The 24020-nt window shown below is 36.4% G+C and overlaps 1 protein-coding gene across 5 annotated transcripts in view; it reads right to left on the reverse strand.

Annotated features, from left to right (window-relative positions):
- Window positions 1–24020, reverse strand: part of SEMA5A (semaphorin 5A) — a 350500-nt gene that overhangs the window by 148072 nt on the left and 178408 nt on the right. For all 5 annotated transcript variants that reach the window (XM_027789946.2, XM_055799844.1, XM_027789947.2 and 2 more), the window contains exons 6-8: window positions 10742–10804; window positions 4372–4470; window positions 2868–3081 (exon numbers count right to left, since the gene is read on the reverse strand). In XM_027789946.2, coding sequence (XP_027645747.1) covers window positions 2868–3081; window positions 4372–4470; window positions 10742–10804 — 376 coding nt within the window. The remainder of the gene's footprint in view (window positions 1–2867; window positions 3082–4371; window positions 4471–10741; window positions 10805–24020) is intronic.

Raw genomic sequence — 24020 nt, forward strand, 5'->3', positions numbered from 1 at the left:
GAGGATTTCTGCACTGACAGTGTTGCTGCATTGTCGATCTACCTTTTTGGATCAGTGCTTGCTCAAGATCTTTTTGTTTCACATACCATGGGGTCATTGAACTTTCCTTTTTCCTTTCAGTTATACTCTCACAGTGTATTCTTGTAGCTTACTCTTATACATATCCTGAATAATTCATAGTTTTAACCAAGCTATCCCAGCTCTTCATCACCCCAGATAACTGTTGAGTGCATCAAGAAAAATGATAACACAGAACTGAACATTCACTGACTTCTCCATACTTTACTAAGGTTAAGCACCTAATCAGAATGATGCTTAGTAACATATGCTGAAAATAACAGCTCACTTATTCAGCTGATGTGGATTCCTTCCAGGCCTATCAAACCCACAGCAGAAGGCAGGAGCTGACAATAAATACATGAATCGTTGAATCAGAAGGAATGGGGAACTCAAAGCATATTTAAGTTGATGGCCTATTTGAGATATCTGTGATGTCAGAAGCTGAAATCACAGCATGATAATATGGGATCTCACCCCAGCCACATGGCACATCAGCTGTACTCCCCTCTCATGCTGTGTGTCACAGCTCCAGTGATTAAAGACCTCCTGATGATTAAGATTAGGAAGAAAGTTTCTTCTGTGATGAAGATTCAGAGCTTCCCATGCAAAGATCCTTCACTGCAGGTTACAGTGAACACCGACAGCAGACTGCCTAAGCATACAGGCATGCCCCTTTGGACTGACTAATGGCACTGACAAACACTGAATTCACTGAGAAGTGTGCTAGCCACTGATATCAACAATGTATTGCATAGCAATAACACATGGAGCAAGATATCAGCTGTTTTAGAGTACTGACATTGCCCCCAGAGATGATTTGAATTGGTCCAATGTGATTTGCAGAGCAGAAAAATCTAAGTTAGAAAAAACACTGCACCTCTGAGGGAAACATGGATGTAAAAGAAAAACTGACTTTAAATTGGAAACATTCAAGGCACATATGTATGCACATGCACACCTAAACCAAGGTTGAATTACAGTAACTGTCAGCTACTGCTGCTGAACAGGTATTGACTAGGAAGCTTTCAGTCTAGTTGATGCCTTACTTTTCTTGCAGAATTATCTGTGTTACTTTCTCATGGAAAGCAGAAAAATCTTCACTTCCACCTAAGCACTGAAAAACTAATGCAGTTACTTGGGGCTGAGTCACATATGAGCAGGCAAAATGACATAAAAGCAGATGAAACCCCAGCTCAAGCAGATGAACCTACAACTCTTAGCTACCCCAGAAGACACTCTCCCTCCCTTTCACAGAGGTAGCTGGGCTGCTTCCAGCCTTTTATTGGATTTGCTTGAACTGGTTCCAATTACAAAACTCATCTTGTTCTTTCTCCCCAAAGATAAAGGCCACACTTTTCCTGGTAACTTAATTCTAAGCAGTTTTGAGGCAGAAGAATGAGCTCTACCAGAGGATGCATAGGTGCAGATGAAGCTTCAAATGAAGCTTTAAATAGACAAAATGTAAATACAGTGAACCTGATTAATTAGAGCAGTCCTGGGGGTGGGGGGGGGGGGGTGGGGGGGGGTGTGAGATTTTAGCCCTTTGGCATAAAATATATCCATCTAAACTGAAAATTCAGCGTGAAGAATTTTTTTCACTTTGACAGAAGCACCCAGGTGTGGCACAGCAATTAGTTTTGATACCACGGTTGTGTAGACAAAAGGTGCCTGAACAGGGATTTTTATACAATCTTCCTCTAATATTTCTTTTGCATTGCTGTAATTCTGCTAACTTCCATACAGTTTGGTTTTGCTCTGTTAATTAATATTCTAAAGTCAGCTCACCTTCAGAGAAGGTCACAAATTTCTCCAAGCTACCTCTGATGGCTTCTTTGTACAAGGAAAATACACCAATCAAATACACACAATTCAGCATTCAGATTATATGAGAATTAAAACATTAAAAATAAAATCTGTCACTTGCAGCTGTCCTAATGTTCTGAAGCTGGAAGGATTTATATTTGTAATTAATTTCAAACATGAGAATCATTCCATCATAACATGAAACGCTCTGTGAGAATAGTGACTGTTTTGTCATGTAGCACACATTATGAAAATATGTTTTCTTTTCTACTGGGAAAAGCATGGGAAAATTATAATATATATAATTCACATTTTATGTTAAATAATAATTTTCATTTTAGAAGAATCTGCTTCTTTTCTGTAATACATAAAATGGTACCTGGCCTTATTACATCTCAGGAACACCTATCTGTTTACAGCTTCTTCCAGCTGGAAATCCTCATCAGGTGATGAACACCCATGACACAGGAGTGATTGCTGCAACATGATTTTATCATATGTTTTGCAGTCTAGTCCCTATCCTTTGGCCATAATAAGCATCAAAAACATCAGTCTGCCACCTAAGCAGCTTGAAAGCACAACTTTTTCTGCTTCTCAAGTCTGGGACCTGCAGGGAAAGCCAGGAGAATTCAGTCCATTCTACACTGTTAATTTTCTACATTAGGTTTTTTGAAGCGCTCAACAAAAGAATGCTCAAGGCAAGCTATTGATCTCGGCTGACTCAGCTCTGACATCTAAGCACACTGAGAGAGAGTACAGCTCATCCCTATGCCTGCAAACATGATGTACATTTAAGTGCACATCCACAAACGGCAGCTATGTTAATTAAATGCCATAATATTTATACTTGTATAATAATAAAAAAATTACTATGCAAAGTAAATTTAAGATGAGATAAACAATACTGTAAAAAAAATTCAAATTCTCAGAATGGAATTTCAAGATGGTGAATATGGAGAGCATGGGTTAAAAAGGAGGGAGTCTCACGGTCCATCAGCACTCACCATTCAGCCACTTGGAGTTGTACTGGGCAGTGCGGAGAGGAGGAAGTGCCCCCAGACTGCGATAAATAGCAGGATCTCTTCCTGGAAAATCCATTGCTGTAGCAGCATATAATTCCCCACTGGAAGTGAGAAGAGCAGTGGAGTTGTGCTGGGGACTGTAAGGACAACGAGCCATGCCACTGATTTGATCATGTATCTCTGTCAAGTTACTTAACTGTAAAAGAGTGAGAAAAAGGGATTAAAATGACCTGAAAATTATCATTTCAGCCAAGCTGCAACAACCTAAGCAAAATCCTACCATAAACACCAGTTATCTGCTTTGGTATTATCCAACAGTAATGAGCTGACCCTTATTTACATCGATCTGAAACTGTGTCATATAGGAAGTTTTACTGTAGTGTTGTCTGATCTCACTTTTGCCCCTTTGGTATGTAAAACATGCAAGTTAATCGTTAGCCCCCATGACTAAAATGTTTTCTATTAGAAGCGACTCAAAAATTAATTATCTCTTCACAGACTGTTATTATGAAAAAGAAAACCAGATCTGATTGCCAGAATCAGCTAAGGTATTCACCACTGCAAGTCGTCAGACAATAACAGAAATAATCTATTACTCATTTTGTTGGTGTGTTTTAGGGGAGAACCTTACATGAAAAATGAGCTTACAAAAAGGAGCTTTCCTGTTCAGCAGAACTATCTCTCTGATTTAGTAGCCCTAATACTTTCAGCCATAAACCACAGGTTGATGTTAATATGTTATTTGAAAATAAAGGTACAATAGGTTTAAATAAAATAAATGTGCCAAGGAGGGGTTTTTTTGTGATATAGCTATGCTTTGTATTTAAACATCTCTCCCTTCCTGAAATAAATAGCCAGATTAGTCCAAACAGTGACATTTTGATTTTTATTATGACTATTATTGATCCTTAATGGACTCTCTTTCTCTGATACACATAAATTACAGCTAGGTGGGTTGTTTTTTTTTTTCAGAAAGAGAATGGCAAATCTTCTCAACCAACATTTCTCATTCTCACCAGTCAGCAGTCAGCAATACAGGTACTCTCATTTTCAGAACTACACATACACAGTAGGCAGCTAGCAAAACTATATTATTTTTTTTTAACAAAACTATATTTAGTTAAACTAATTTAAAAAAAAATTAACAAAACTATAAAAAACATTTTATAACTACACAAGTTGATGCCAACCAAACTTGACAGAGTGGCAGAAGTCTTAGAAATAACTAAGTTCATGAAAATTGGCATACAGGAGGAACTGAGCTGATCATAGCTGTGCTCCCCCCAACAGCTGAAGAAAAGAATTCAAGACGACATCATCAGTTAACTCTCCCCTTTGGCCTGTCACTAGCTGAATCAGCCTTTTACACATCAGCTCAAATATCAATATGCAAATAACATGGACCCAACCACAGCATGCTCTGCCTTTTAATCTGCTGGATCAGAATGGGGACTTGAGTTTTTGGGATGAAACATCTGACTCATACCGTCCGATTGGTGCAGATCGGAGTGAATGCGTTGGTTCCACAGGTGAAGAGATGGTTGCCTCCAACAAGAAGCACTCGAATGTAGTTCTGGCATTCCTCCTGCCATGCAGAAAACAAAGACTATATTCAGTGATACTTCAAAGGATAGAGGAGAGTAGTTATGATTTTCTGTCCATGGTCATGTATTCACACATAAAAAATTAGGTGACCAAGGCTTAAGCATACCTGATGTGTTAGCAAACAAGATATACACAGATTTCCTAATTACAACACATGCATACATCAATCTTTGTGAAATTTCTTAATAGGGTAACAATAAACCTCTTCAGTACTGAAGATTTCTTCTAAGTGTATCTTTCAAAGGTTTAGCTAAACTCTGAAGTGATAGATGCTGACTTAAATAATACACTGCTGCCTCGAGATCAGATGCCATTTTCAAAAACAGATCAGGCCAAGGGAGGAAGTTGTAAGGAAAACAGGAGAAAGAACGGGTTGTCAGTAACATGAGCATGTTGAAACCAGTACGAATAAAAATATTAAAGTATTCAGATGCAGATTTGTCAGTACCAGTTTCACAATTTGCACAATCTGAAGAATCTACATTGCTGTTATTTCATTATCTCAATACATAGATGCTCACCCCTGAGGAAGAGTTTTACATGTTTTTTACCCCACTAGGATGTGTGAAGGCTTTATGATATTCATTTCTCTCATTTTGTTTTTTACCCCACTAGGATGTGTGAAGGCTTTATGATATTCATTTCTCTCATTTCAGGAGCTAGAAATCACAGCAATTTCTACTGTTTATTCAGACAGAAAGCTTTTTTCTGCAATAATAAAAATCTCCCAGAACTATATGTAGGAAAGTCTTAAACACTCCTCCTGCAAAAATCAATATCCTTATCTGATAAAATGAACAAAATCGATTATATACTTGGAAAAAAGAAAGTTTCCTGGAACTTTCCATTTGAATGCTCTGTAACATTCATTCACAAGATAGTCTCATGTAAAACATGAGATACATGAAAATACATCTAGGCAATTCTAAACAGATATTAAATGGAATCATGTAAGTAAATCCATGCAATAGTAATAGTGCAGAAGTCCCATTATCTGGCCTACAGTTATATTAAATGTATTGCTTGTTTATCTTTAAAATAGACTTTTATCCTGAAAGACAAGAAATATAATCCTGAATAAATTGAACAGGCACAAAACAGACTGCAAAGAAAGATGGGCAAAATATTTTAAAGATTTCTGAGAAAAGTCTCAGAATTTATTGTCTATACCTTTCCTCATAAAAAATAAAGTCAAAATAAACCCTGGAGAAATTTCCCTGTAAAACCTCAGAAAAAAACCTACCTCTGTGAAAATACCACTCAAAACCACATTTGCATTAGTTTCTCCTGAAAATGTAGCTTTTAAATGCTTCTGTTTGGGCCTTTAAAGGCAAGTGTCAAACACCTTAGAATTAAGATTCGATTCCCACTGAGTAAAAACACATCTTTATCTTGAACTTAACAAACTTACAGAACTTAATATTCTTTAAACCAAACAGAAACTGACATGCAGCCATATAACAGAGCTGGGTAGTGCAAGCCTTTTAAAAAGTAATTATTTCACTTCTGGACAGATCCCCTGTTGCGAGTTGTTTTAAGTACACAAAAAAAAAAGAAAAAAAGAAAAAAAAAAAGACCGGAATTCCTTCTTTTTCTTGCTGGAAGAGTGCTTGGGGAGGTTCATAGACTGTAACAGTAATTTATTCTTCTATCCTGCCCTTTGCAGCAAGCCATGGAATGTAAGTGTAGGAAAAATAAGTGGGTTCTGACATTACAACCCATGCAACCTCTCCTCTTCATATTCCAGAGCTCCCTGAAATACTATCATTGCCAAATTACTTGCATGCTGATCACCCACTCTTTCTGTTCAGAAATAATGTTTATTTTTTTAAACTCTGAAATTCCTGTGATTCACAAGATTCTTCTCTTTAATGTGTCCAATTCCTCTGCCAACTTGATAACAATCCGTATGGCAACAGGGCAAATAAGATATATCAAATTTTTGTTGGGTATATATTACAACAAAATCAAAACTGAAATAATAGCTTTTATAATTGGCTATTTTATTAATATGATGAATCCACAATAATACAAAACACATTTTAAAAAACTAGTCATGAATAAAACAATCACCACCCAAAAACACATAGAAAAAGGACTCCGTTATTTAGTCTTTTGATCAGAGTAACTTCTCACTCTGAAAAGCTCAATTTTCAGGTGCCCAAAAAAGATATGTGTTGTAGAAGTGGCAATAGTGAAGCCAAAGGACTTCAAAGAACTTTTTAGTTCAGAGGGTGGTGGTAGGTTTGGTGGCCATCTTTTATGTAGTCTTATTCTCCAGTTTATCTTGACCTCTATGCCATATACCTTCCCAGACTCTTATAAAAATGCCTCTGAAAGAAAGAAATTAATTTACCCAGTACTTTCCACTTCTACACCAGTATACCTGAAACAAAATTCAACTATTAGAAAGAATTCAACACCCAAGCAGGCTAGGTTGCTACTTAAGTTTAAGACCAACTTGACAGTTCAAGAACAATCTGGTTGCATATGGTTATCCATTTGCAGCAATGTTTCTTGTACAGGCTAACATTTTAAACACATCTGTGTTTAATTTTTTAATACTTTTATTGAAGGTTCAGATGCTAACACACACAGCCATTAGAATCTTAAATAAGCAAGGAATAAGAAACTTTTCTTCAATTGTATTATTTTTTAATCTCTCTTTGGTTTATTGCATTTTTGCTGTGTGCACTTATATTTTTCCTTCCTAACAGTCCCTACCACAAGTGGCAGTATGAGTGGCCAAATTTATTCTCTTAACCCTGTGTGGTGTTTTAGACTTCTAAATACGCATGCTGGCCACAAGGACATAATTTTGTCTGGCTCACTCTTGGAGCCACTAGGTTTTTTAAGCAACAGATTACATTGGTGGATAAATGCCTGAAGTCTCAGTAACAAACATCAGCATTCAAAAGTCAAGCACACATTACACTGTCAAATGTGACAGATGTCCCTATCTATTTTCCCCTTCAGCTCTTTTCCCTCATTGGCTCCTAAAGCATAAACCTCAGAACAACTACTACTGTTTACAGCTAGAGGCAAAAATTCTGTGCAGCTTCTTTCTCAAGAACAAAACAAAACCAAAAAAAAGTTGTGTTTAACTGACCATTATCTCAAAACTACTAGAGTTGCTTCAGGGTTCAAAGCTAGTTTCTGGTTTCAGGGCACTCCATCAGCAAACTGACTTTCAGTTTTGCTGCCTGAGGTCCTTGCCCCCATGCTGCTCTGTGGTTAGCAGAGCTTCAAGAGAAACCAGGATGTGAATGAATAACTTATCCACAGCCATCCTTGTAATACTCATCTCTCCTTCGCCACAGCCTGGGCTGGCCTTGTCTCCAGTCTTTCCTGTCCCTTCCCTACAGTCACATATGTCAGCCTTGAAATCTGAAATCACCCTGAGAAATGTCACAGAAATGCAGCCTCCAGCAACTCTCCAATTTGGGCTGGATCTATTTATACAGGAAAAACGAAGCAAGCAGTTTTTCTGGTGACAGTAACCGGAATTGTGTCTCCCAGGAGACTTCCTGTGAAGAGGGACAATTCACTGTAGCACTGGAGTGAGTTCCTCCTGGTCTGATAATTCTCAGTTTTTCCAAAGGAAGGCTTTCATGGTTTGACTAGGAAAAGGAGCATGCCACCTATCAGGTGCTTTCCTCATCTGCAAGTCTTCCTTATGCACAGAGCATGGTGACCTTGTTTTAGACTTGGACGTAAGGCAATAAATGACAAACATCATTAGGCTGTCCTTTCTCTGGCCATAAATCTACCCTTTGATTTTAACCTCGATCAATTAATGAAAGCAAAAGAGGCATGAAAAGTTCAAAAAGACAGTTGTCATTCAATCTGTGTAGGTTGCCTCAGTCAATCACTCTGCGTTCTGCAGCAACTCCCACGTGAAACTTTCAGGCCACAAAGTCTGCACGCACAAAAAAAAAAAGCCCAAAAAAAAACCCAACCAAAAAAAACACCCACACCTCTGTGGTAACAATAAGAAAAGAACTATTTCCTCCCAGGATTACCTTCCGATGTAATGAAATATAAGGATTGGACTTCTCTTCTAGATTGTGAATGAGGAATAAGGCTATGGATACATATGAAACACTAAATCTTTACCTAACTAGTAACACTAATAAGTAACAATCTCAGAGGCCATTATTAGTTTTACAGTCACAGCACAACTTCCAATCACCAGCTGCTTCAAAAGTGTGTGATGAGCATGAATAAAAATCTGCACATACATACTACACTAAGGTCCATTCGTAAATGCATTTCATCAGTGTTGAGTATTTCTACTAGCAAAATTATTTAATAGCAACATATGCTTCTGCGCTGTTGAATTGGATGTGGATTTTACACCATGAACAGTATTGTCAATGTAATATTCAAAAGTACTATAGTCTCAAATTCACCATTACTTTCATCCATCATGTTACACCACAATCACTGCACTGTGACTTTCAGACAAGCTGAATGTTATTCTCACAGTTCTAAACTTGGAAAATCACTGCAAAACAAAGGCATAAACGCTTAGTTACACATTGCATTCCTATCAGTATAGTTTCTACTGTATGTGCACCTTGATCAATGAAATCTGTCATATTCTGTTGTCACTTGAGCATACCCTATTACTTCAGAGTAGTGACATCTGAAAGCTAAGGATGAAGGCTTGAGAGATATATTACCTGAAGAAGCATAAAACTTCTACGGATAAATAACAACTTAGAAAATTAAACATTTGCTTAAAATATGAGGTCCCAAAAGTTAGTTCTTATCTCTCCACAAACTGACAAGATTCTAGTAAGCGTTTTGATCTATAATCTATTTCTGCCATTAAAGCCTTCACACATAACTTGAGTCACCAGAATTTGTCTACTCAAATCAGAAATCTTTAAGTAAAATCTTACCCATTTCTTTTATCTAACTATTAATAATATATATATATATAATTCTATATACCAAGCAAATCCTGCACTTCAATGGCTAGTGATCAGTAACTCCTAAATACTCGTTTTCACACACTGGGATGGAAAGAAAGGGAATGGAGGACAAAGAAGACCATTCTTAATGCCTTTTCCCAGTACAGTGAACACATTTCTACAGTGGAAGATGTTCCTCCATAAAGACAATCATCATCTATGTACAAAGCTTTATATTCACTACACTTGCTTCCCCCCCGCCCCCAAGTAATTCTGTCTTTTTCTCTCCTTGTGGTTTAACGTGGGCCTGCTTCTGAGGTAAGGATATTCTTCCTCTTTAATTTCAAACAGAAATGGATAAGCCAATGGTACATTGCAAATTTATTTTCCAAAACAGTAAAAATGCTGGAAATGAACTGTTCAGTGGGAGAATTTTAAAAGTCAGTGATTAGACAACTATGCAGAAGAGACTCCTCCTCTACTAGATGTATAAGCTTTTGGAATATATTTTTGAAGGTTGGAGATTTTTTATTTATATTTGTACATCAGTAATGTATGCTGACACATCTGACATGTTCTACTGAATGTGGGTCCTGAAAGCAAGTGTGCTTTTATGCAGTTGTTGCTGTTGATGGGTTTTCCCTTTAACTCTATTAACTTTAATCATTAAACATTATAATATCTACAAACATAAGTTGCATGCATTTCTAACTGCTTTAATAATTAATTTGATAACTAGCTTCAGCTTAGGACAACCACAAAAGAACACTGCATCGATAGAGGTTCCATCTCAGCATGACACTTGCCTGTGCTGAATAAAAGAAAGTGTAGTTGACCAGATAAGAAATTAGTTCTGAATACTAAAAATATATCAAGTCCCATGTCTAAAAAGTTAGTAAATTTCCTAGTATTTTCTGTATAGTACTGTAGATATGAAATATAAAAGTTCCTAAAATCACATCTAATACACAGGGAAATAAATTGAGGATTTTACAAAGTAATTACACAGTTATTTAGGACTTACAGAACTGAAAATGAAATGAGAATACAGTCCATTACATATGACATGTTGTAGAGTCAAAACAGCAAATTGTTGGAAACTAAAGTTCTTGACCATTTCAGGAAAGAATGACTTGACTGGAACTCTCACCCCACACTCTCTATATTATTTTTTTATTCCTTTGCTTACACATCAGTGTCAAGACTCCTTTCCTACAACCCTCTTCAGAAAGGGAGACAGTAAAATTGCAAAAGGTAGAGATTTATACACTGAATTATACCTGCTATTAACATATACATTTTCTTTAAGCAGAACACTTGTCTCGTGCTTACCTTTGATTTACCTTTACTGTAACAGGCTCTTTTAGTAGCTTCATCACATTGCCATTCCACTGCCTGCAACCAACAGGAGTTAGTTAGAAATGCGGGGAACACAGAAATACAAACCTCAGAGCTATCTAAGCCCATGCTTGAGATATGTGCTTCAGGCATACTGATGATTAGCTGTGGGTGATTCTATCCATAACTGCCTTATATGCTTTATCTCTTTAGGAATGTAGTTTTGCTCTTGATGGTTTTTCAATGTCTTAATCCAAAATCAAGCTGACAGTCCTCGTGATTAACTGTATCTACCACTACAGCAAAAATAACCACAGTCAGATTTGATGCTGCTTAGCCACTTTTTTATGAGTCTTATTAAAGTAAGTGGTCAGGAACACAAAGAAAGCCTGAACTTTTCTCCCCAGCAGATCTGGGCTGCATCACAACAGTATCTGAGGTCAGCTCTGCTGAGAGACCTTGAACCATGGGAAAGTGTGCCCTGTTGTGTTTTTTGCAATATTTATCTCAAGCATCAAATGGAGATTTTAGTTTCTCGAGGTATGACTGCATCACTAAACATCCGTTCAGAGAAAGAAACAGGCAGACACAAGACAACAGTGAAATGGAGCACTGCAAAGCAGAAACAATTTATCCCCATTTTTGAGCTGTCTCTCTGCTTCAACCAATTTATGCCAGGACTGTAATGCCTAGTCTGCATTACTACAGTTTCACTGCATGATTTAATTCCAATTATTTCCATATTAAACATTCAACAGCTATGACTTACGAACTTTATTGTTCAGTGGAGCAGGTCGTGTGCTCGGTGTTTATGTGCCAGCACATGTACATATTGGAATGCCTGTATATGCTGTGTAGTTAAAGTGCATTTTAAATCATTCTGCATTCTTTCACCTCGACAGTGCACATCCACATATTCTTTAGGTAAAAATGCCACAAAGCACTTCATGTTTTATCCGGATGAATTGAGATTTCGCAACTAACTACTATTGCTTAACTATTGAAACCACAGCTTTTTCATTTTTATTTACCAGGAAATAAAGAAAGACAGTTCATTCAGATTTAATATAGGTAATCTTTTGTACCTGTCTTTAATGGAGACTATATTAATAGCAAGCAGACTCTATAATTAATAAAAATAATAGGGTGAAAGCCCATTTAAACTAAGGGGGAAAATGTCTTCAGAGTATACTATGTAGTACTCTTTGATTTGTGTTTCAAGTCCAAGTATAAGCTTTTTCATTTCAGGAAAAAAAGACTTAGGAAAACTAATGTCATTACTTCTCTTCCTCCACCCCAAACCTTCCTATTTATAGCATTTACTTTTGAAGATGAACGATTACAGCATTATTAGGGAATATACTGAAAACTTCTGGAAGAATCCACTTGTGAATGACCCTAGCGTTTATAGCAAACTGTATCTAGCAGCAGGAAAGTTATCTCATACCGACTTAGATAAAAAAGCAACTGTGTGTCAGACAAAAAAGCAGCAATTACTTAACTCTATTGATTCTGTAATGCAAAAAGCAATTTATGTCCATAGTGAAGATCACAGTACAAAAGACTGCTTTTGGATGACGAACATAAGTTCCTAAGCAACCATTAGGACACACTGAATCTATATGTTGTATGGCACTACATAAAAGTATCTAATAGTGAATATATCACCTATAAACAATACAAAAAATTTCAAATGCCTGGAGAAATGCAAGAGTTACCAGTAGGAGGTCAGAGCAGAAAGACAGTGGAGTACAGGTGACTAAAGGGAAGTTTTTGCCAAAACTGAACTGAGAAGAACATTCAACCATGAACAGCAGGAAGAAAGAAGACAGAAAGATGTCATTAAAGGTCAATGTTTATTAGTGAATCAATTTTGAGTAACAAAATACCAAACTTTGAATTGGCTCTAAGTCCATAGTAAAAGAGTAATTTGAAGGAGAAGGATATGAAATGCAAAAATTACAAAATGTCGCAATTCAAGCAAATTAAGTACATTTCTTAGGTGCTTAAAGTTTTGGAAAAGAAAATCAACAGACTTTGGAGATGGGAAATTTAGAAGCCAAAAGTGGGAGTTCTTCAAGATTTCCATAAAATCTGAGAAAAGCATACATAAGATCTCGCCAGCAGATCATGCTTGAAGAATCTGGGGACTCCAAGCACATAATAATGCAAGTAAAATTTAGGACAAGCCAGGCAAAAGCTTCATTAATCTTGATGATCATGACAGACCACTGGGACTGCCTCTCCCCCTCTGCTCCCCTGTTCTCTGCCAAGTGATTGCAGAGACCCAGCCTATACACTTTTTCAGAAAAAAGGTAAGAGGTGAAGAAAAACAGTCATCACTACATTAGCAAAGCCAGGTATCATCCCTGGAGGGATGGACTCCTTAAGGAGCTTGCTAACTGCCACACTTCTAAGAAGGAATCAAACAGTAAAAAACATGGCAATATAGATATATAGCTCTTGATGGACCCTGTACCAGTGGCACACCCAGTATTAATTTAGCTCAGAAGTGGTGTGTTGGAAACAATCACAGACTGTCAGCTTTTAGTCAAACGTTCTTTTAGATGGGATGAATGTCTTAGCTGAAGATCTCTCATATCTTAAATATTAATAATTTTGCCACACATCATAAAACCACTAATACCATTATTAGCGTAACTGAAAATAAACTTTCTTTTCTCTCTTTGAGAATGCGTAGGTTTAAATAAAGATATTAAATATTAATACATTATGTAATATTTCTGGACACCATAGTTAACAGTACGTACAAGAATCCAAATGAACTACTGTAACTATATATTAATAAATTAGTTTGCAAGCTAACCAAATAGCAAACTCCCTGGGAAAACCCTGTCCACAACAACATATGCCAAAGGAGTAATATTGTCTGGACAAGAAATAAATGCAGACACACTGGTGACAAAGCTAAGTGCCATCTTTGAAATCAAGTGTATTTATAGTCCTATAACCCTGGGGTCCACTGCTGGAGGAGGTGATAACAAAGCACCCTGCAAATGAAGTACATTACAAACACATCTGAAGAGAGCTGAGTAGTTCAAACTGTTGTACCCTGGTCCCTAAGGTTCCTGCAGAGTTCAGTAACACATACATATGTCCTGTTGCTGACTAAATAAATGAAAACAGCGGGTATGGACAACATTTCTATATATAGCTATTTTTTTTTCTTCTAATCTTGAAGAAATTTGGGGGAGTTTCCCACAAAGTGAAAATGCGGATATTCAACACAGCCTACTTATACAGGGGGAGATAGGAGGAAAATTCCTCAAGTTAAATGTCATTTCAGTGTGGAAAAAAGAGAAGAAAAATGTGTCCTGAATCTTCAGCACACAAAGACAAAAAAATATTTCCCAACAGAATACTAACAATGTGGGTTTTGTCAGTAGAATATTAAGATTGTAAAGTTTTAATTCTGAAAGACCAGATGGACACATACAGATTGCGTTATTTTAGAAGGCAAGCACAAACCCATGTTTACTTAAAGATGTTACTGTTATCTACTGCTTCTGTTAACTTGTCATATTCTCCTGCTTGATACCGTTTGCTAATACTTCCATGAAGTTCAGATAAGCAGTGAAAATATGACATGCATACCATGATGGATATTTGATCCACTACGAAGGCCTACACAGCTAGATTTTATGCTGTTAGGATCTTTTCTTTCCTACATCTCTGAATAAGAAGTTCCAATTTTCACATGGCACAATACAACCCTCAGCAGTCTGTGCATTGGTTTTAATTAATATTATAATTCTGCTTAAGCTGGGAACAAAATTCATTGAACCAAATTATAGACACTCATGTTTCTTTGCTCTGGGGAAAGAGGAAACAGGGATTTGAATATTAGTGCTAGAGAAAATAAGGACAGGTAGTGCATCAGCTACTGCTATGCATCTCCACAACGAATGTAGCTGCATTGGTTAAGAAGGAGGGTTTAAGGTAGCACATCAGTCTGCTTCTGAGCAAGCTGACATTATTTACAGCAGCATGGCTTTTACAATTCCTGCTATCAATATGGTCTTTCAAGGACCTCTATAAATTTAAAGCCTTGTCTTAGTCGTTTCTAATTTCCCAATCCTCAGCATAACTACATTCTAGTAGACATAAATAAACCTTAATTACATAAGTCACCAGTAAAGCACTGCAAAATATATGCAGTGAGATTTTTAGTCCTGTGAAAGTCAGTGTGGCCAACTCTAAAGACTGAACTTGACAGGTACAAATTGAACTTGACCCAGTGCACTCTGATGAGGAAGTCACTGTTCGCTTTTGAATACATACCATTTTCTTCAATACAAAAAAAAACTCACAATCCACCAAGCTCCACACAGGTTTGACATAAAATCAGACTGAACAGAAACATCACTTCAGTGCACACAACTCTAAGTTTGAACTCACATTTCAAACTGATGGCAGGCATCTTTTTGTAAAAGCTGAATTGTAAATAATTATAACAATGTTGTAAACATTACATTGTTGATGTTTGTACAGTGTTTCAAAGACTTCAGATGAAATCGCTCCTGGCATTTTCAAGGGGTAGTGGGAGGAGAGAAATTCCAGCCACAGAAGAAACAAATTCCAAGTCAAGTTATAGAATGAAACTATTATCTTCCAAATGAAGAAAAATATACATAGAGCACCCACCTATTTTAAGTTAAAATTTACAGTATTAAAATTAATCATATTCTTTTGAACAAAAAATGTATTTCAGTACCTTCTCTGTTTGAATGGATGAATTATAAGAGTCTTGCTTAAAAGTTAAACTATTGTACCTTCAGCAAACAAATTAAATAAATGCAGAGAAATTAGCTCCAATGGAAACCAAAAGAAAATCCACAATCTAAACTGATTTATCCAAATACCTTAGAAAAACACTAAAAGAAAATCATGAAAGGTGTAGAAGCAGTTAATAATGTTCACATGTCACTCCCATTTAAGAAGTAACTGTCAAGGCGTTCTCTTCATGCCCAACATGCAGTGGCAAACTAAGTCCCCAGGCAAGACATCTGGAGGTCCCTTCCAATCTAAATTATTCTATGTTTTTTTTAAAAAAATTACAAAATACAGAAGGAAAAATAATAACCAAAACACTAAGTAGTTTACTTTAATATACCTCCTTTCTACAATTATAACTTCAATTAGTAAATGCAGACAGGAAATTTGAAATTTGAACACAGTCAAGAAAGGGCTGGTCTATTAGAATGTGTTAAGTGAGGTATGTATTAGTTGTACTTACAGGTCAACAAAAACCACTTGGCTTTCACGTGCAGTGGAAGCTGCACACGTAACCAAGTACAATCAGATCTCCTGGAAGAACTATGCTGCTATAGCATAACATATATATGATATACTCATAACATATGCATGTAGACAGGTATGTATTCATATGTATTTCTATATATGAACCTCTTTAAAGTATAGAAACAGAATGTACTATTACATTTCATAGAGAAAGAAGTTAATTAGTCAAGAACCAAAAAATGAACAGAACAGTATTCCAGACAGATGGTCCTGCACTTCTTAGGCAGATGGCTCTGCTAATTAGATACTGGCAAAAATAACATTAAAGAAGATGGTTTAATTACACAATGCCAAAAATTAACAACTACATGATATTTCCTTTTTTCTTTTTCATTATCTGCTTGATTTCATCTCTTATATCATGTATTTAAACAATAGTCTGGGGAGTTGGGGTATAATGGCAATAACCATAATAATATATGTCTGCAAACATGAGTAATATTGCCTTATTGTTCGCATCAGCCCAGCAATGGAATGGCTTCAAAATGTTGTGACTTGTTTGGCGAGGGTGTCTTGCAGCCTGTCTAATTAGCTCTCAGTGAACGTGTATGCTGGAGTCCAAAAGCTGAGTTTAAAGAGGCCATAAAGAAAGTGTCAGAATCATAAACACAAAGAATGTAGCCAAAGAGAAGTATACCAGCAAGACATTAGCAGCAAATTAGCAGCCACAGAGTTAGTGGTGGTTTCAATGGTTACCAGAAATTTTAAGGCGTGCTTCGGTATAATGACATCCTTCCTTCCAGCAAATATGTAAAGCCACTTAAGAAAGATTTATGCCTCTCTATACTTCACAGGAACCCTTTTCCTTGCTTTCCACAGAGTTGTGACCCCTTATCCTTGCAGCCATTATTGCTGGACCTGCTTAGCTTGCCAATGGGCTCCTGACAAACAGTCAACTTCAGAGAATGATCATTCTCTGGGGGAAAACCCACAGTAAAATATTAAAAAGGGACTTCCCTTTAACATAGCTTTCGCTTTTAGTTCACCTAAAAGGAAAAGCTGGTTTCTGGGGGCTAAAGGCAACCTGGTTAGGCTTTCATATGAAGTAATAGCCAGCACTTCATACAAGAAGTCCAACACCGTATGGACAACTTTACTATTTGGCTACAGTCACTGCAGTCTCTTGCCACCAATTACCACATGTAACAGCCAGTTCTCCTGGGAATAACATTATGTGTGTTTTCATTTGTTCAGAACCAGCTTTTACTGTTCATCCACATTTAGAAAATTACAGTTTCTTATAAAGTAAGCAGTGTGAAATATATGAAAATAAACATCAAATCATGCTTGAATTTTCCAGGGTTTGGAATTCAATAAGAACTAAGACCCCCTGATGGATATATAATTTCAATCTTAAACCAAGTAATATATGAAGTTTTATATGGCTTCAAGGAGGTGATGTCAACTTAATTTTATTTCAAATACACTGGTCTGAAGTATATAAAAAAAAATTGAGGAGAGAAGTACATACTCTGCCAAAGCACAAAGCAGCCAAAGTTTTAGCTAGCTTATTTTATTGACTATGCATAGAAATAGTTGTTGAATTTTTTTTTTTTAAAAAAAAAAGTTAATATTATAGAAGAATTTAGACTTATTAAGACTTTCACAAGCCCTCATTGTTGGGCTATTGTATTGACTTTAATGATACAAGTCTGCCCAAGACTGAACTTTCACAACTGCCACCTACCTATCCACCTGTGCATTGCCCTCTGTCTCCTCCAAAGACTTCTAAATGTAACAAAACACCCATTTGGTTTATTTATAACAGAGACAGGTTTACAGAGGGAAATGCAGTTCCAAACCTGGAAGTTAACAATCCAAAACTTGAGTGTGTTCAGAACTAGGGCTTTTAGTCCTGCTCCCAGAGTTATTAAACAAACAAACAAACAAACAAACAAGCAACAAAAAAAAAACATTGCACCATGACTTTCAAAGTTTTGAATGTTCCAATCTGGTGTTTTGAAGCTTTTCCAGCTTTTATGGACATTTAAAAACTGAATGCAGAATTGTGCTGAAGGGGTAAAACAACAAAATGTTCTTGCATTACAAAACTTGGCAGCCATTCAGCAGGTAGGAATGAGATTTCATAACATAGTTTTAATGCACATTCTGAAATTATACTACATATAGTAAATTTAATGTATTGAATAAATTAGATGTGAATCCTTTAAGCTTTAACATCTGTGTTAACATACTGAGTTTTAAAGTGTTTCCTGCTTTTTGGCAAATAAGATTGATTTTAGTATGCTCCAAGACCTTTTGAAAGTAACATTTCATTTATTTTTTTTTACAAATAGTGTTTTAAAGTTTTAGGTGCTGATGAGAAATGTCAGGATTCTCTTTATTTCAAGGAAGTGAAAGATATTTCAATGTAATTTCATACCCCTCACCCTCCTAGGTTAAATAACAGACTAAGTGGAAAAAAGTCCCCTGGCACTGGAGTGCCACAAAATGTTGGTTTGGACCTTAAGCAGGCGCAAGTAGAAGTTTATTTTCCTGTACACCTGCTCATTGATGCTAAGAAACATGGAAATGGGAAAGAGGAGGCAGCACCGAAATGTGGGCCATCTTGTGCCATGCTAACTTGCTGTTCAAGACAGCCGTGATGGTGTAGGATGCGGGATTAAAGAATTAGCCCAGAAATCAGCCCTCCTTACCTTCCAGCCACAGTCAGTCAAGGAAGGTATGACACTTCAGCAGACTTTGTGGCAAATCAAGACTTTCCTCCTGGAAGAATTTCTGAGAGGCACAGCCAACACACTATATCTTGCCCCTGGGATGTCAAAGACAGCTATAGTATAGCTTCCAGATATGAGCTCACAAAACTAGATGATTCTGAGAGATACGGTGGAGGATGCAATTTATAAAACCTTCTAAGTTATACTGAATAACAGAGACTAAAAAAAAAAAAATCTTAGCATTCCTATAGGTACATGTATAATTTTGTACATATTGTCCCATTAGGAACAGCATAACAATTTTATTATCTTATTATCATTTCCCTTGGTCTTTTTTACTTATTTATTCAAATAGTTTTGCCATTAGGCTTTAGGATGGCAGCTTTGATTCTGTTAGTAGTAATTCCCATCTATAGTTCTAGAGAAAACACTACAGTGACATTACAATAGTAACAATATTTTGAAAAGTGAGCCTAAAAATGGCATCTTATAAGACAGCAAAAAGACAAAATTTGTTGAAGGAACTCTAACATACATATTTTCCCATTAAACATGCAACTAAATCAAGGTATGAAGATTTTAGAGAGATGAAATCAGAGAGAAAGTAGAATGATAATGACAGAAGAAATGTTAGAACCACCAATTTATGCAGCTTGTCCACTGAAAAGATGGTGAAGAAATAAATGGTTCAACAGCAAAGAGACACAAACATGAGATTTTTTTACATTCTTATAGTTAAATTAATTGACCAGAAAGGTGATTTTGGAAAATCAACATTGAGGTTTTTTCTTTCCATTTAAGGATAACACATAGATACGTAAGACATATAGAAAGTGGATGGGACAAAATGGAAAAAAGTAAGAAAAACACCACCAAATTTCCCAAGAGATGGCAACAGGACTGAGGGCAGCTTGACTGACAGTTCACTCAGGGAAAGAAGAAACAAAGTAATTTCTGGTTTGGTTATGCTTGCTTTAACATAATGGGATTTAATTTGTCAATCACTAAAATAATCTGAGACAAAAAACAGCAATAATATGGAGAAGAATAAAAAGCAAAGAGGCACATACATGAGCATCATCAACAGACAGATAATAATGTGACTGTGTAGACAGGCAAAAAACTGAGCAGACTGAGGAAAAATTCTCTTTAAACACAAAGACAAAAGATGCTTACTTAAACAGGAAAGCTTGAATCTATAGATACTAGGAAAATCACTGGAGTGTAGCTACACTGTTAAATTATACAGAAATCAAGGGTGAGAAAGACAAACAGGAGCATCAGGACTAAGGAGACAATCTGCTCATAATGTGGAAAAGTCTTCAAGAAAACATATTGTACTTCAGTTGCAATGGAAATCACAGTTTCATCATGAAGATCTGAGATAATGGTGAGGCTATGAAAAAGCCTGAATGTTAGTTCATTTTTCATTTTTTTGGTTGTTTTTTTGTTTTTTGGTTGGGGTTTTTTTTTGACAAAAGTGAATGGTCTGGAGTAATGTCAAGGATGCATGGCGCTTTTCACTTCCAGGTTACGTGTTAAACATCATTCAAGTTATTAATTAGTGACGGTCAGTGACATCTGGCAACCCAGTATTAGCTATCTGAAATGAGCGGGTCATTTCTACGTAATTTTTGAAAGACAAACATTGAGATCCAAATGAATCATAGTTGGTCTTTTTTGCAGAGACAGTAGAACAGCTGCTTAGAGGGAAGAAATACCCCTGTTATATATAGTTTACCTCATTCTACATTGACAAGGAAGACTGGAAAAGCAGACAGTCACTGAAACAATTATAATCATAATTTCTTAACAGTTCATCTCCAACTGTTTTCCCTCGTATTTCCCTCCTTGCTGACCTCATATTTCAGCAGACATAGGATAGTTGTAGGAAGCCCTACCCAACCTTTAGACTCAGAGCCCTTAAATGTTGAGAAATTTTGAAAAATGTTGAGAAAGTATCTCCTAAATTTCAGTGACACACAGAAATTTTAGTAACAATCTTACACAGAGAACCCAGTTGAAGAAATTTATTTCTGAACCAGCTGTGTGATGTACTCTTCCTCCTGTAACCTCTTTTCCATTTTTCTTGGTTTAGAAACACTCTGACTGCTACATTGGAAGAACAATACTGTACTGTGGTATTTTTCTCCCAGAAACTGTAAGCTCAGTGGAGGTAACTATAAAACCATGGTAAATAAAGTTCATTCAATAGGATGCCCCATCCAACTGTTAATAAGGCACTTCTATGCAGCCATGGGGCTCTTACTTCTTATTTTTGCAGATATCACCAGCTTTCCCCAATCAAATTATACCCTATTAACAATCTGTCACCTGATGTGTATGTTATAGCTCTTAACTTTTTAACAGTGGTTTATATTAGATACTAGTTTGCCATTAAAAACAGAAAGTACCAAAATTTTTTTTATTAGTAGGAATTATTTCTTGAAAGTTCTCCTGTGCTTTTTCTGCTGAAGTGAGTCCTTTGAAGTCAGTGTTCCAAATCCCAAAGCTTTTACTATTGCAAAACTTCCCAAAATCAAAGGAGTTTTGTCTAAGAAGAGCAGAAGAAAGGCTAGAAATTGTAAACATTCTCAATATCCACTGTAGAAAAGGGACAGCTTCTGCACAGTAGCTTATAACAGGAAATCCCCTTAGCATATGCCTGAAGTATTAAAAGAACTTTAGAATTAGACCAAAGACCATTCATTTATAGCTCTTTCCTGTGAGTAGTGAAATGGGTTTGAAACTCAGATCAGGCTATTCTGAGTGCACATCTACAAAGCTGCTAAGTCAGAAAGCTCAAAAACCTCAAAATTAATTTTCTATTTTAATTGTAATGTATATCAAAACAAGATTTCTCAGTATTTTTGCAGGGGAAAAAAAGGATAATCTTTATCTCTGTAAAAAGACAAAAAGAAAACTTCACAGAAAAAACAACACAGGATTTGTATCTGCCTCAAAGTGCAGGGAGGAATATGTTTTATTTTAAAACAATTCAATGGGACAAACATTTGCTTATCAGTTCTCCACAATATTTAGTATGACTCACACTTAAGAAGCTCTAAGTATTAACAGCAGCCGAACGAAAATTCACAGGGTTCAAGAAATAAGACGTCTTGTGCTTCTGAATGATATTGTGAGATTTTAATAGTGACATTCTGAATAGTCTGTCAGTCTCCATGCAGATTCTGTAACTGCTCCTTTCAGTGGAGGTTTTCTCCAATGGAGAATGTCTACTGAAATTTTTCAGTGCCTACTGAAATTCCTCAGTTCTTTTACCCAAATTAAAGGAACACAAAAACTCAGAGAGCCCCCAAGACTTATAGTAAAATTTGCATCTACAGACATGTTTCTTTCACTCTGAAAACAGAATGTCTAAGACAGAACTCACATATTTAAAAAGATTCTGCAGCGAAGCAAAGCTATTGCCTCCTCAGGAAAAGTATTTGAAATCTAAACTCAGACAGAACCAAACTTTCCTGTAATAACTCCTCTTGAAGTACACTTTAGACCTGAGTTTTCAACTCTTTCCCAGCATGCGGAGTCTTACACTGCCTGGGATCTTCAAGGAGAGATCATGGCTTTACCTAGAGTTACCTGCAGGACTAGGATCTGAGTCTATGTTAAAGAGAAGAGATGAATACCTATACTTTAGCTTTACAACACACAAAATGTCTTACAAGCAAGGAGCAGGCATGTCAGCAAATCTTGCTTGCTCTGTGTGACAAAGGAAACTGAGTGATCCTAATTTTTAATACTCAGGTAAAGACATCCTTTTGGCCTGCATGTTAACTGTGTCTGAGAATCCACACAACCAATTCCTCAAGCAGAAAAGGAACTTCACATCAGTAACATAAAATACGTCCTTGTCTCAATGCCAGGTCTTTCCAAGGACAATGACCATATACCTTTTAAAATGGATTAAAACAATGCATTCTCCCTTAGCCATGTTCTTAGAAATAGTACTAGATAATTTCTGGCAACGTTCATCCAGGCTACCAGTATTCTGTGCTAATCATGGTGGTTTGAATTCAGATACTTTTAATATTAATTCTAATCTGTGAGTTACTGGAGAAAGCAGAGGGAAGGCGGGACAGAAAGAAGAGTGCGTGTGTATATTTAAAAAGCATGCTAGGACATAGGCAGCTTGGCTGGCTGCCAGATGCCCACCCAGCTGCTTTCTCATAAATTAATTTTATTGCCAATTAAAAATAGACTAGGATGGTGAGAAACAAAGGCAAATCTAAACCACTTCCCCACCACCACCTTTTCAAAGCATCAACTTCATCCTTTCCTTCCAGACTCCTGTACGTCCTCCCTGCCAGCAGCGCAGGGGGATGGGGAATGGGGGGCTGCAGTCAGCCCGTAACAGCTTCTCTCTGCTGCTCCTTCCTCCTCACACTTTTCCCTATTCCAAACAACATTCATAGCTAAAGACCTCTTTTTTTAATCCAAAATTATTTTCAAAGTTGCAGTTCTGTGAGAAAGCAGTTCCAGTTAATCCCACAAAATCTATACTATAGCAAGATATGGCAGATAGATCTCAATGTGAGTTGCATGCGAGCAAGGACCACCCGCTCCACTGAGAAAGAGAAGAAACAAATAAACCTAAAAAGCTGAATCTCATATTCACTGTATGAGAATTATGAAATTATTACATGGGTGTATATATTAGAGATATATAACATATTATATTATATATATATTAAAATCATACTATTTTATTATGGAATTATCATATATTTGTGTCAATTTTTTGCTTTGATGCTGCACTTTTTTTTGGTAGTAGTTTGCATGCTGCCCTCTTCAGATCACTTAAAATCCAGTGTGAGCATGTTCATTCATGATGATTTCCATTTGCCAGAAATCAGTTCAGTGGAGAAAAAAAAATTCTCACAGTCACTTTAGCTTTTAAAAGTATTGGCTCTGATGCATACCTTCTTACCTTTTTGGGGTTTTAACCAATCTTGCAAAAATATATGCATGTTCCTAGTCTTAAATGATAGATTGGAATACACTGAAAATGCAGATCCATTACCACACATAATATAACTAATCAACAGGGCTAAACAGACCTTTAGTAAAACAATCTTCTAACTCTTGGTACTTCACATCTTTTTGTAACCTCCACCATTTAGACTGGAATTTTCCTCTGCTATAAAGCAAAAGAAGTTATTTCTATGAATGGGAGTAGAGGAAAATAAACTTTTTCAATTGTTATATTTGTAAAAATCTTTTCTGCCTCTTTCTTACTCCATATACACGATCAC

This window comes from Falco peregrinus, chromosome 3, assembly GCF_023634155.1.
Source record: "Falco peregrinus isolate bFalPer1 chromosome 3, bFalPer1.pri, whole genome shotgun sequence".
Taxonomy (NCBI): domain Eukaryota; kingdom Metazoa; phylum Chordata; class Aves; order Falconiformes; family Falconidae; genus Falco; species Falco peregrinus.